The sequence below is a fragment of the Leptinotarsa decemlineata genome, unplaced genomic scaffold, assembly GCF_025532065.1.
Source record: "Leptinotarsa decemlineata unplaced genomic scaffold, Ldec_3_MD MMD2_tig00001064_RagTag_RagTag, whole genome shotgun sequence".
In the NCBI taxonomy this organism is placed as follows: Eukaryota; Metazoa; Arthropoda; class Insecta; order Coleoptera; family Chrysomelidae; genus Leptinotarsa; species Leptinotarsa decemlineata.
The window spans coordinates 9,391,727-9,407,038 of NW_027412558.1; the positions used below are offsets into that span (position 1 = coordinate 9,391,727).

At 34.8% G+C, this 15,312-nt stretch overlaps 1 protein-coding gene and 1 long non-coding RNA gene across 2 annotated transcripts in view; one reads left to right on the forward strand and one right to left on the reverse strand.

Moving 5' to 3' along the window:
- Positions 1-8,137, forward strand: part of Ptr (patched domain-containing protein) — an 88,029-nt gene extending 79,892 nt beyond the window's left edge. Inside the window, exons 10-16 of the mRNA XM_074175646.1 lie at positions 16-235; positions 319-528; positions 3,456-3,666; positions 3,754-4,023; positions 4,997-5,150; positions 5,439-5,681; positions 7,657-8,137. Coding sequence (XP_074031747.1) covers positions 16-235; positions 319-528; positions 3,456-3,666; positions 3,754-4,023; positions 4,997-5,150; positions 5,439-5,681; positions 7,657-7,876 — 1,528 coding nt within the window. The 3' untranslated portion in view covers positions 7,877-8,137. The remainder of the gene's footprint in view (positions 1-15; positions 236-318; positions 529-3,455; positions 3,667-3,753; positions 4,024-4,996; positions 5,151-5,438; positions 5,682-7,656) is intronic.
- LOC141482424 (uncharacterized) overlaps positions 1-15,312 on the reverse strand; it is a 442,404-nt gene that overhangs the window by 59,439 nt on the left and 367,653 nt on the right. The window lies entirely within an intron of this gene.

The window sequence follows — 15,312 nt, forward strand, 5'->3', positions numbered from 1 at the left end:
TTATTACATTTCCAGAGTGCAGGTGATAGTTTCTGGTCAGTACGATTATTCAGATCCAAATATTCAGCGACAGGTCGAAGAACTCACTAGAACTTTCGAAAATACATCTTACATATCAGACACATTATACACTGAATCATGGTTGCGCAGTTTTATTGAATATACTGAGAGAAATCGTGATTACCTGAACCTCACAGTAGATAACAAAAAAGGATTCACCGATGCACTAAAAGAGGTAAGATAAATCATCACTATACTATAAAGAGTACCACAAGGAATAATTTTGGGATCAAAAATCTAACGAATAGCCCTTTGTAGTATTGGTTAGCGCCGAGCAGTTCGTTCTCCTTAGACGTGAAGTTTGACGATACAGGGGAAAATATCATTGCCATGCGATTCCTTATTCAGGCGGTCAATATATCCGGAACCGAACACGAGAAAGAGATGGTGAGAGCTATAAGAAAAATATGCAGAGACTCGCCGCTGAATGTTACCGTGTTCAACCCATATTTCGTTTTTTTCGACCAGGTGAGTAATAGAAAACAGAAGTAAAACTAGTAACTTTTCAAGTATATAAATAAGATTCCCTTATCCTTTTTTTTGTATCAAGATGGAGTAGTAGAAAGCCAAAAACTTTCTTTCTCAATAAATATGTAATATTACCAGATTATTTGAATTGAAGGGGTTATATTTTTAGGAGTGATTAATTCCAAAGAAAGGAAGAAAGTAATCAATTTGAAAATAAGTAACTCTATACATGGATGTGTAGATCATGCAAAGAAGTAACTTTCAGACACAAACTGAAAGAAAGTCCTCCTGAAACAGCTACTTTCATATAAACATTGAATTACACGAAAGAAAAAAATTCTATCGAAACAAATACTTTTATATAAACACTGAAGATACTTTTCTCTACTCAGTTTGTATTCCAAACATTCATTGTAGAATAAAAATCAGATATCATTCACATGAGTTCTACTTTGAATGAATGGTAATAAATTGCACTTACATGGAACACTGTCACCCTCACTGGTATACACCGATGTTTCGCCTTAAGACATTCAGTGTACAGTGTTGCCGCCATACAATATAATACATCATTTTTAGACTTTTATGTACTCAACTTTTTCCATGAAACAAAGTAACTCAAACAATGATAGATGCGTGACCACCACACACATTTGAATCTATTGGGTAAAATGTTGGGTGAAGCCACTCACAGCCTTTCTGCTCAGCAATTAGTGATCAAAACCAGTTCCATATGATATTGAGTTTCTGGAAAACAATGTTCTGATGACAAGTAATATTTTTGAATTATTCCACACAATATGTAGAGAGCGATTATATCGTAGAAAATAATGCTATGTTCAACCGTTGCAATAGTTTTTGAACTGATTTGTCCTGCAAATCTGAAACCAAGAACAAGTCTATAGCTACTGATCAGGTTCAGATCAAGATCAACTCAAAAATCAAATACTGTCCTGTGGAATCAAAGAGGGTTCCAAATCTGACAGAAAAATACCAAAGTGTTTGAAAGTTTGAAGTTAGTGAAAGGAAACAGGTTAACTTTTGTAAAACCGGCTTGTTATGAAACTCGTCAAAATGGAAAACAATAGTATCTGTTCATTTCTGCCTACAGAGATTAACAACCAACTATTCTAACAAGGTCACTTAGAATTTTATGGTTACGCTACCGGCAGTGGCGCAAAAATCCCAGTGCTGACAACCGAACTAGGTTTGTTAATGCTCGCAACAGCTGCAAACGTAGAATGAATGAATGCAAAGAACTTCACAATCAAAGAATTAGGGACAAACTTCTTGCCAATCCCAACGGGTCTAGATCCTTCTAGTCGGTAGCTAAAGCTGGTAATCAAAACATTACAAAATCTACAATTCTACCACTAATACGAAAGATTGATTCAATTGCAACAACAGCCATAGATAAAGCAAATCCACTAGCTGAACAATTTTCATTCCAATACACAGTCGATTTTCTGGGAAAGGCACCACTGACTATTCGCATACTAGTATCCACAATGCCAGAAATAACTTTACGGCAACGTATAGTCAAGCGAATTTTGAAACAGCTCAATATCAATAAGGCGTTTGATCTCAATGAAGTGCCCGGCATCGTACTTGAAAAGTGCGTAAATGAACTCTCACCAGTATTTTGCAGACTCTTCAACCTGTCTTACAAGAAAGGTTTTTTGTCTTCTTGTTGGAAGGCTGCTTGCGTTCAGCCTATCCGAAAAAGGACAAGAAAAATCTTCCAAACTATCCTTAAATATTTGGAAGGCATCTTGAGCAATCATCAATGTGAACAAAGATGAACGGGCGACCTTCTATTGTATGTTACCCATATTTGGAATAACGCAACCGAGAAACATGGAGTGTTACGCCTGATATTTCTAAGACCTTCGAGCGTAAGTGGCATGAGGGTTTGCTGGCCAAACTTCGATGCTATGGTTTGTCGGATCATTTTTGTGTATGGCTCTCCAGCTTCCTGAAAGAACGTTTCCTTCAAGTGGCCGTCGATGGATAACTCTCGAATACTTTTACCATCAATGCTGGTGTTCAGGGATTCATATTGTCTCCAACTCTTTTTCTCGACTCATTGGAAAACGCAAGAATCCAATATATTGCTTTCCTGACGACAACAAAATTGTCTCTTGATTCCATTTGGATTCCAGGATATTGGCTATGTATGTACATCTTCAGCGGCAGAAGGAGGTTGCATATCTTAATGAGGATCTAGAAGTGATTTTGAATTGGGAAGAAAGTAACCAGGTTCAATTTAATGCTACAAAAACCCAGTCATCAGTTTTCTCCAAGAAAATAAATGTTTCCGATCCGGATATAAGAATGTCAGAACAGGCAATTCCGTTTGTTGAGGGTTAAAATGGACACCAATATGTTTTGGCACAACCATGTAGCTGCAATTGCAAAGGCTGCTTCTGAAAAGCTTGGAAAACTGTTCCGAACTAGAAAATTGTACACACCTCAGAAGAGAAACATCCGCCTGATTGATAGTCTGAAACATCGAAGAAAGGTTGGGGGCTTGTCTCTCTTCTATGGATACTTTCACGGAAAGTGTTCAAGTGACTTGGCACATTTGATTCCACCAAGAGCGGTACATATCATCGGTACTGCGTTTACGTGGAATAAACTTCCTGAAAACGTTTTTGCAAATGGATTTAATCTCCAGCGATTCAAATCCAATGTGAATCACTAGTTTCGCATAGGCACCGCTCTGAGAGCGCCTCGAGGATTTTCCTGTAGTGCTTGTATTCTGTCCTTGAGAAAACCCAACTCTACCAATAGTAATTCCAATCTTATCAATATCTGGAGAATACTATTGATACAGAATTATTTGAGAGACGTGCATTCGTGAATGAATAAAATTGAAAATGATGTGAAAGTATTATATATTCCTGAATTCAATTCATTTTTTGCAGTTCGAATTGGTGCGACCTCTATCTATCCAGAATATGGTGATTGGTGCTGGAATAATGATGTTAGTGTCTTTCATCTTCATTCCCAATATTTTGTGCTCCTTATGGGTAGCGCTCAGTATAATTTCTATAGAAGCAGGAGTCGTAGGATATATGGCTCTATGGAAAGTGAACCTGGATTCTATTTCCATGATCAATCTTATTATGTGTATAGGTATGTTTGACATAAAAAATTATTATTGAATATCTGGATATTTCAGTGAAAAAAATTAAAAGCTTACATTTCGTTCATATTTTTCAGGATTCAGTGTCGACTTTACGGCCCATATTTGCTATGCTTATATGTCATCAAAAGCCAAAACTCCGAAAGAAAAAGTGAAGGAATCTCTCTACGCACTAGGACTTCCCATTTTCCAAGGATCTGTGAGCACTATTTTGGGAATGCTTGCTCTGCACCTAGCCAACAATTATATTTTCTCAGTTTTTTTCAAAATGGTATTCCTAGTGGTCTTTTTTGGTGCGATGCATGGATTATTTTTGCTTCCCGTATTACTGTCCTTGTTTGGACCAGGTAATCATCAATTTTTCATTACTCAAAGAATACGAATGTAAAAAATCATAAGAATCAGAATATTATAGTCCAAATGATATAAAGTTGGAATTTGAAATTTCGTTTGTCGGCATTGACACTGTTTGCAATTTTAAACACAAGAGAGATAATTTTTATCAAATATCAAATGTTTCTGAAACTTTCTTTTTTCACGATTGGACTCATGTTGATTGGTTCTTCGAAAGCATCTTTGATGATTTCACTAGAAAATCGAGCAGCATATTTTTATGACCTCAAAGTCAAAACACAACTTGAAAAATCTGATTCAAATAGCTGAAGTTTTTCATATTAGCAATTCAAAAAAACATCAAGAGAAATATAAAAAATCTGTTAAACATTTGTTTTCTGTTTACTGGCAAACGCTGTCTTTCGAACGACAACTCTCAGAAGTCGAGACTTATGCGAGTTAAGGATCAAGGAGGTCTAATTTTACAAAGCAATATTCCCGACAAGGAATGGGCGATGCGCATTAGAAATCGATCATATGTATGTCGGCTCGAACCAACGTTCCTTATAGAGGTCGACTGAATGAGTATAACAAACTATGCCAACCCGGCTAGTGTCCTGTTGACTTTGGAGCTATTAATATTTCTTATAATAGAAAATTCATCAAATGAATCTGATGGGATGAACAAGACATAGATAGATAGAGAGATAGATAGATATTGGCTATTTCACACAGTGGTTTATAGCACGTCACATAGTACACAAAATATTGAGAGACAATGTAAGGTCATTCACAAAAACATTTTATTTTTTTTTATTACATTAAAAAGAATAATTCAAAAATTCTTCTACACTAAGTGTTGTTCGGTATCGAAAAAAACTAAGATTGATAGTTCATTCTGAATCATATCAATATTGAATCCATCGCCCTAATATGAATGTGTCAAAAACATTTGAAAAATTCAGTCACATTTTATTTTGTTTATAGGATCGTGTTCGAGATCCACTGATGATTCCGATATGAAACTATCCACCATAGAAGAATCACTACCTTCTCCGTACTGCATACCACACCCTCAGTTTACTCTAAACGGTAGCAATTTAGGAGCTTTGAAAGGATCTAACATACCAAGTATAGAGAGGTAAGAGTTATCATCTGCGAATATACATATACATAAAAACGAAGAAATCACAAGGCATCGATAATATCAGAGCAAAAACTGTTTTCTAAGTATATTTCGAGCCAATTATCGTATATTATCAATTGGTCATTTACAGTTTCGAAAACAACTATACTTACACTCAGCTATACTTATACTTGGCTATACTTACGCTTGAAAAATTAAGCACATGCTGCCATCTATGGAGAGAAATTATTAAATATTTGAACATCGTAGAAACGAATTAATAAAAAAGGAATCCCATTTCAGATACGCCAAGAAACCCTTCAAAGTCTATCCCGACGTCGAAAAAGATTTAGGCCTGGGTACGTCAGAAGAAAACTCCAGCGAATCATCTGTACATTCACAAAGAAAACCTCCCCCAGACGACGCTGCTTTAGAGAAAAGGTACCGCGACGCCTGGCGTCGAAATTCTGAGGCTGCCATAAATCAGTTCCGTTCATCACAGGTGCTGGATATCTTTGGAAATGATTCCGAAGCAGAATATTACAGGTGGGTGTTTTTTATCGAAGAGGAATACGAGAATATAGTTGATCAATTATGAAAATTATACACGAAGACATTGAAAATATAAAATAAAAACTTGCCACAAATAACTACGTTGAATACTTGTCAAATTTAACATTATACCTACTATAAACTGATAAGTTAATTGAAAACGCAACCTAAAATTTATCACTGAAATATTAATCAAGGCTTTAGTATGGTTTAGTTAAAAGTGACTTTTTTATTGTTTTAAAGAAATTCCTTAATTTTTTTATATAACAGTTGATGAAAATATTATAATTTTTTGCTGAAAAGTCAATGTCTTTATTGATAATATTAGTCGTACGTCTTTGTCGCGTATTATCAAGTATGTCAATAGGCTGCATTGTCATATATTTTTTGAGCAACAAACATACCTATATTCAGTTTCTAAGATTAATAAACTGATAACAGTTTAAATATGCTATATCGTGAGAGACAAGTTTTTGTGAGAGATTCCCACGTCTTGCATGAATCTAGATTCGTTTCTCAAGGATTACCACAGGGGTCAGTGATGAGCCCCATTCTACTCAACGTGTATACAGCCGAAAAATCACATTTTTCTCCAGACTTCCCCTCTCTACTACAAATAGAATAAAATCATGTGGTATCAATATACCAGTGAAGCACGAGCATAAGTATCCAGGTATGGTTCTGGTCAGAAAACTTACCTGGACGTCTCCTATTGAGCATGTGCAAAAAAATGTGAATAAGGCATGAACATGTTAAGAGGTGTAGCAAACACTATGCAAGGTGAAAATCCAAAAATATCACTAATGTTTTATAGGGCCTATATACGCTCTATCGTCGACTATGGATGTGTGTTGTATGGGCAATTAGAATATGTATAGGAGCAATTAGAACCTCTCCATGTACTGCAATTCTAGCGGAGACACAAGAGCCACTTCTACATATAAGAAGACAATTCTTGACATGCAAGATATCAGTCAAAAAACTGAGGTTATCATCAGACGGGTTCACAGACAAGGTCTGTAGTCTGTCGGTAGAGAATTTCACAAACAACTATTGGAGAATAAAAAATAGTCCACCTTTTGCAGAGGCCTATATAGAGATGAAATCTATCGAAGCCTTGCCATTTTCTTCTTTATTACCTTAACTTACAAGAAATAATACTCAAGCTCATTGTCATAATTCCCCAATATTCGGAAATTCCTAGCGTGAATAATAACCTCATCAAAACTTTGTTGAGTTACCACAAGCCTAATGTGGAAATTATATACACTGATGGCTCTAAAACTGAGTTAGGTACTGGATGTGATTTTCACGTATCAACCACCAAAGTGGCTCACAAAGTTCGAATATATAATGATGCATCTATTTACTCAGCTTAGGTTTACACGATACAAAGGGCATTACTGTGGATAACGAGCAACAGGTTGGGCGAATCAATTATCGTGTCAGACTCTAAATCGGCACTAGATTCTATCAGTCATCCAATAATGAAAAAATATGATAATGTATTGCTTTGCAACATCAGAAGACATTTACATTCTATTATTTCTTCTTCAGGTAGAGTTAGATTTATATATAACTTTATTCCACTGCGCACTACGTACTGTCAATTAGACTTCTTCCGATATGCGAGTGGGTAGTGTTTATATATGCCAATGGAAGTCTTAGGATGCCAATATAATTATTCTCGAAGGGACGCGACACCTAGAACGATCCAGTAACACACTTAGAGATGAGCGCGACCTTGGCCAAGTCACAGTCGATTGACAAAGACCAGCGGCGGCCTGCGTTATTTTTTTCAGGGGATGATTTGCAACATTATAATCCATAAAACATTTTTATTTCACACCAGTCACCCATTTAAATGGTATTCAATGATAATATGTTAACCATTATGTTGAATATCATGTATATGTTGAATAAACAGTTCATTTGGACCATTTTTCTTAGTGTTAAATAATTTTTTTAGGCAAAGACAGAGGATACCGGAGGCGAAAAATACACGAATGTACGAGCAGAAAAGACCAGAACAAGTACGTTCTCGATACGAGACGAAAACAAAGCATTCACCAACTGAAACGAGGTACCATCCCAGAGAACAAATTGCTAGATCCAACTCTTATCATAATATAATACATCCTAGGTATGTTAAGGATCCAAAATTCATAAAGGAATCTAGATTTCCTTAGGACATCAGTGTAATTTTCAATTAACTAATGAGTGATTTTCATGGTGTTATTGTTGTTTTTATGGATTTCATAGTAGGAATGTTTTAATGTGACCTGTTCAAGTCCAAAGGGAATAGAAATATGACTAGTGGCGAATTACGTAAATCAAAACAAATTTGACACTTGTTTCAGTTCTAGGATGATGTAAGTCGAGTAATATCAAATATAATGAAAATATATCATTTTCTTCGGAGAAATACGATATTTAGAAAAATTCCTGAATGAGTTTATCCGTATTTGGAATTTCTGAAAAAAAATCTCCCTATCTATACTAATGTATGAGAGGGAGAAATAGTTACGATGGTTTGAAAAAATTGTTGTATTGAATATTTCAAAAATGGAAAAAATACCTTATTTCTGTTTATATATTTATGTGTAAAGTTTTATATAAATAAAATGAAATGGTTGTTATGATTCTGTCGATTGATATGATTTTGACTGATGTAGACACTAGCAATAGTAGACAGGATAGTTTTTCTCTTTGTAATGATCGTTTCCTCATAAAAGGGAGAGTGAGAGTACCTTTGTTTATCATGCTACATTGCTCAAGTAGATAGTATGATTGTACAGTAAATGATAATTTTGTAAAATATTTTTACATTCATGAAAATAAATATGTATTTATGAAAAAATGTTTTTCTTTCTAAGTTTTTATTTTTCAGTTAGCATACCACACTTTTACATCAGTGCTACACACGATACATATTATTAGTGTGGAAGTTGTAATAGTAACTACTTCACATCACAAGATTATTATTATAGTGAAATAGTTACAGTTGCAAAACATATTTGGTGGAGTAAATGGTTCTTGCTGTTTTTCTTGGTGTAAAATCTTTCACAAACCAAAAAATAAACAGAGCTCAATCAATAGAGAATCAGTTGAAGTGTGATGAATGGTAAACTGAAAAGTTGACCCCATCAAGTTACAGTGAAGGGTCTATTTAGTCAGTGACTTGTCACACCAAAAATGTTGCCTACAAATTGAATAAACCCTGGAAAATATTTATATAGAAGACTAATGTTTTAGAAAACCAACATACTTGTAAAAACATCCAGAAGAAATTGGGTTTATTTCATTCGAAAAACGTCAAAAAAATGAAATTTCCAGATTGTGGAAAATTAACTACCTGAAAAAATGCCAAAAACGGTTTCTTATAACTTTGAACTTTGTTTCTCGTAGATATATTTGAAAAAATTAAAAGTTATTGCTTCTGGCCTTGTCTGAAAATGTTGAAATAGTATTTTTGAAATTTTTCAAATCAGAACGAAAACTAATATAGATAAAAACCCAAACTATCACCCAGTTGAAACCCTTGTAAATTACTATGTCATTGAGTAAATGTACAGGTGAGCCAGACTACAAGACTTCCGTCCTTACTTACTCGGGCCTTTAAGCACAGTTGACCCCAGCTATGCATTCGTGGTTCAGCCCAGCACCACCGATGAGACCTAGAGAGGGTCGAAACACCGCTGTCTGGTGTTGCATCATAAATGCTTGTGTTTGGGTTTTAGTTTCAAGGCAACCAGTTGCCTTGGCATTAAACGAATCTCTAGTTTAAAGTAGAAATCATGACAATTAACTGGAAATTGAAATTTCGGGTTTGAAGCCTTAATTTCGAGGTAGAAGTCGAAATTTTGGGTTTAAAGTAGTAATTTCGAGATTACAGTCGAAATTTCGAGTAATGAAATCGTAATTGGAAATGATGAAAAAATGTGGCCCATCTGCGCTTTCGCACTCAAGTGATAAACATTTTTACAATTTTCTCAAAATATTCAAATGATATTTTTAAATACTTTTCAATAAAGACGTTTACAGAACTGTCTGTCTAGCAGAAAAAATGGTCGCTTCTTTATTCACACTTTAACTACGCCTAGTTCTGCTATTGTCTCACAGATGGCGCAGAAATGTATATTTTTCATTTATTTGTGTTGGAAATCATCAAGTATATTTTTCTGTCAAGATTATCTTTAGTCGATCTTTTATTTTGTTAAGTGAAAATTTCGGAACAAAAGGGTAAAACGAGATGTTGACAATTTTTTCGGGATCTCCACTTATTTTTTCGATATTTCGACTTGAATTTCGAATTATTTTTTTTGAAATTCGAGTTTTCTCTAGAAATTTCATGTCCAAAATTCCAAAGAAGTAGAGTGAGATGAAAATATTGAATTTCCAATGAAAAATAATTATAATTATATTGTCAGTATTTTTGTTTTGGGTGTCACGGCATCGACTGCATTGGTCATTAGTCTCGTGTTCTGAGTAGGTAATGTTAATAACTCACCGAGCCACCTAGGGAGCATCATGGCTATTTACAGTCCGTCAGCCATGTAACGTTGCAGAATCATCCCAGCTTCAACTTAATAAATTATTGTCAGTATTATTTGAAATAATATAATACTGAATAAGAGAAAGACTTTGGTGTAGGCATCGGCAATCAACGAACACGTTGGACTTCTCCACAAAGTATGTTGTATGTCAAAGATCGGAAAAATAGTTCAAGAAAGAAAAAAAATTCTTAATTCTCAGAACCCAGGAAATGAAAACAAAACAGAAATATCATTGAAAGGTTATCACTGTAGCATTGATGTTTTTGGATATAACTTCATAAGATATTGTTTTTCCTAAATTTACTTGCTTATTTACTTTTTGTATGGCAGAGCTAGGACGGTTTGAATTCAGTTGATGATCTGAAATGACTATTATTATCAAAATTTCGGAGGAAAACGCATATCCAGAATATTTTGCAGAAAGAGGTCTTGATGAAATCGGTAGAAACAGTAACCAGCACATACAGATTCCACAATCATTATAAACCCAACAACAACACAATTACCTCACGGTTTGTCTGAAAAATTGAGACGAACCTGTTGTGAATGCAAATCGGTCAGGCCATTCTTACCTCCCTACACTGTAGGTTGATAAACTGATACCTATCAGAAAACAACTACTCCCCTGACTAATACCACGAAGGGCGTTGGATTATATCCGACAGGTGTCAGTGCAGGATTCTTCACTGAAGTTATTACTGCATATGCCTCTGGCGCTTCAACTGCCGCACTAGATTTAGAAATTATTGGAACACACTTGCAGATCGGTTTTGGGCTGTTTGGCCATTCGGTGTCTCTCGTCAACATAAAGTCAATGATTTCCGATAATTGAAAGTCGAATTCGTTCAGAGTATCATTCCTCGAACTAGGCTGAAGCGGACAATAAACAACAGGTTTATTATCGCCCCATCTGCCTGTGAACCACTCAAGAAAGCCCACTTCTGACACCAAGAAAAGAGAATATTAGCACATAAAAAACAAAAATTCTATTAAAATAGAAAGGAGCAAAAGACCTGCGGCCTTCAAATGAAGGGGAAAATGTGTATTACAGAAAGGGAAAAGTTTGGGAGAGAGGTAAAATAAAGGGAATTCATTCATCTTCTAGGGCCTACGTGGTAGATACAGATGACGGTCAACTTTTGAGAAACAGAAAATTCTTTAGGTCAGAACCAACTATTAATAACAGTCCAGATAATCAGCCATCGATTAAAAACACACTTGATGAAAATAAAATAGAGTTGGAAACACATTCGCCTTCATCTTCTATTTCACCCATTCCTAGAAAATCTAATAGAATTATTAGAGTACCATCAAAATTCAAAGACTTCGAATTATATAAGTAATTGAACTTGAATGGAGAGATGTTATATATTATATTACCATACTTTTGATGACAATGAGATATAAGTATTAGGAATAGGAACTGTCATGTTTGTTGTTAGTTACAAAAGTACGTTGTTGAATCATTAGGTCTTGAAGTGAATATTTCCTTTATATATTATACTTTCAAGAAAATCAAAAATATAACACCAATATTTAATTTTTTCAATTGATTTTTTTCAATTTGTAAGCAAAGCTTATCAAAACCTACGACAAGTTACTGAGTAATTGGACTTTCCAGTAGTTTATATTACGCAGTAACTTTTCGGGTGAACTTTTCAGTTTGTCCTTCACAACACTTCAGCAGATCTCTATTGATTTATCTTTTATTTGTTCAGATTGAGGAAGGTTATGAACCCCAAATAAACAGTATGAAATATTGAGTCCTCCACAAAAAAATGTCGTTTAAGGAGTATCTCAATTAGTTCTTAATACTGTGCATAAAACTACAGTAGAATCAGCGAAAATTCTTCTACCACCATTTCACATCAAGTTAGTGAAACAGTTTATGCAAACCTTGCCAACAGATAGCGAATGTTTCAAATATTTACGTAAAAAATTCCCTATCAGCAGAAACCAAACTTCAAAGTGAAGGTTACAAAATGGGGATTTACATATTATTCAATGAAGTTATTCATGAACGTACCTGGGGCGCTATTCTTGAGATCCTTCGCAACTACGATCGTTCGCAACACTGCGAAGGGTCTACTTGCGAAGACTTAATGGAAATGCTATTCTTGACTACCCTTCGCAAAGTGTAAGAAACGTAATCATTCGCACATTATTATCGGCAACACCGCATTAATGTTGGTTAGTCTATATACAAATGTTGAATGTTATGTCAAATTTCAAATTATGTGTTTGCCGCGAGTTATAGTCTACGATTATAGATTAATAAACATCTTACTATTTGTTATAATTTAATAAAATATTAAAATTAGGTGTTCAAATATTCGATAATATTCCTGATGAACGTCAACCAAAAGCATAGACGAGATAATGCCTCATCAGAACAAAAACAGCTGATTTTGGAATTCTTAAAAAAAATCCGCGTCTCATAAGTGGAAAGTTTTCTAATGAGTTTACACAGAAAGATGCTCAAATTTTGTGGCAGGAGCTAGCAGTGCTCCTCAATAGCTGTGGGGGTGGCACAAATAAAGATTGAAAATCCTGGAGAAAGGTAAGAAGTTTATCATAGTTGGTCAGTAGATAAGTGAACAATTTCAAATATTTTTCAGACATGGCATGATATTATAAGGTCAAGAACAAAAGTGAAACATGGTGACTTCAACAGACACCAAAATGGAACTGGTGGTGGACCCGCTGTGCAAGATCCGAAAAATGAATTCGAGAGAGAGGTGCTTGAAACAATTAAACCTGTATCGATACAAGGTCATCTGAATATTAAAGAATCCTGCACAGATTTTACATTCAATACAAATGGGAAAGACGATCTTATTCCATTCGAATCAAGCGAAGGAAACCAAACAAATCCAATTGGTGATGTAGTGAATATTGATGAATTGCCACCTATTGAATTAGAGTGTGGACCTTCTACATCAAAGGAAACACCTAAAATTCGTGTCCAAAAAAAGTTTCCTCGTGTATCAAAAAAGAAGTTGGTATATGCATCTGAGGCAGCAGCTAATTATAAGGTTTCCCTTGGCCGGAAAAATTGTATTAAAGAAAAATACTGTGAGGAAAAAAGTATGATGATGAAAACGTTAGCTGCTGTAAAAGAAAAGTCTGTCGCTGCTGAAGAAGAGTTTGCCGCAGCTAAAGAAAAAGCTGCTGCTGCCAAGGAAAGAATAGCAGCTGCCACGGAAAGAACAGCAGCTGCCAAAGAAAGATCAGCAGCTGCCAAGGAAAGAACAGCTGCTGCAATGGAAGAAAGCATACACTATTTAAGAGATTTAGTTGAGGCTATATTTTAAATAGAAGCTGTTTGCTGTAAATTCCTGTAAATTTAAATTTTGAAAAAAAATATTTTTATGTCCAAAACAAGATATTTTATTGACGTAAATTACGTACTAGTAAAAACCAATATTTTCATAAACGGTTTTTTATGGAATTCACGAAAAAAATCAAGTTTTTCAATATTCTTTCGAAAATTTTAAAATATACAGTAAGGTTACTGAGAAATAATCTTTATGGTTCAAATGAAACTTCATGAATTGTTGGTTTATATGTATTTGATATTTCAGTGTTTGATTTCAGTGTTTGATGGTTAACCAGTATAATATAACAATATAATGGACATTCTGATAATGTACAAAATTATTCTTATTATTCCGAAAATAGTTATCTATTAGACGCTGCCTTGCTCTCCTTCCTGCAGCTAGCTGGGGATTTATGCGCCTCACTGGAATGTGCCCATCATTATTTTCATTGTTATCATTAAGATTTGCATTGAGAATAACTCCAAAGTCAATATTTTGTATATCTTCATTGTCATTCTCAGGCATTGGGATGTTATACTCTATACACATATTGTGAAGAACAACACACGAGTTTATTATCCTGCATACCACGGCTGGTTTATAATGCAAAGCTCTATGCTTGAATAAACATCTGAATCTCATTTTCAAAACCCCATTACATCTTTCAATCATACTTCTGGTTTGTAGTAACGGCTACATCCATCAATTTATTGAAAATTAAAGTTGTCATTACATTTTTGCTGAATTAATTTAAAAAAGGCATATCAGAATCTGCAATCACAAACGTAGAAGTAGACTTACCAGTTGAACATTAATGGAGTGGTAGCCTTTGCGATTAACATAAATATGTTCGGGATGTTCAGCATCATCGACATTGGGTGGAAATATTGCTATGTGCGTACAATCGATACAGCCAACAACCCCCGGAAAATTGAAATCTTTGAAAAATCTAAAAACTATTTGAGTTTTCATTCAGATATGTGGAGGTTGAGTTGAAACTGAATATCTGTTTATATACCCAGTTTCTAGAAAGATATATACTTTTGTAGGTATTTACCGTAATCGTTCTCCATTTAGTTCTTCCATATTTCTTGGGAAAGTCACCCATCTGCCAAAAATTGCTGGCTCATTAAGTGCAACACTTACTTCCTCAATATATCGAGATACAGAAGATTGTGAAACAGATACAAAAATTCCTCTCCCGATGTCCATTTGATAACTTCCTGTTGAGAAGAAGCGTAACGCGACCAGTACCTGAGGAATACATTTTTTAAAAACATTTTATTAAATTTATATCAATCTTACCCTGGTAGCAACGCTCATATCAGTACGTCGTCGTTGTGGTCGCATAAACGGAGATACCATATCAATTAAATATCTACATAGCTCCTTGGCCATTCTAAAGGTTTGCAAAAACTGATGCTCACTCAAAACATCAAAAGGATCGATATTATTAAACCTATTAGGTTGATGTATTGGTTCCTATGCTATTTCTAAGTTATCTAAATTTGCTATATACTGCAGTTCATCCATTTTATATAAATTTATCAACTAGGTACAACTCAACTAATACGACAAATTTCAACCACTAAACATAAACTTTCTGAACCACTCTACCTAACCACAAAATTCTGTGGTTCGCAAATCGTTTGCGAACTACAAAGTTCGCTCGCAGTAAATTGAGAGCGATTGCAGATTGTGCGAAGGGTCAAGAATACCATTACTCTAGGGTCATTCGCAATATTCAAA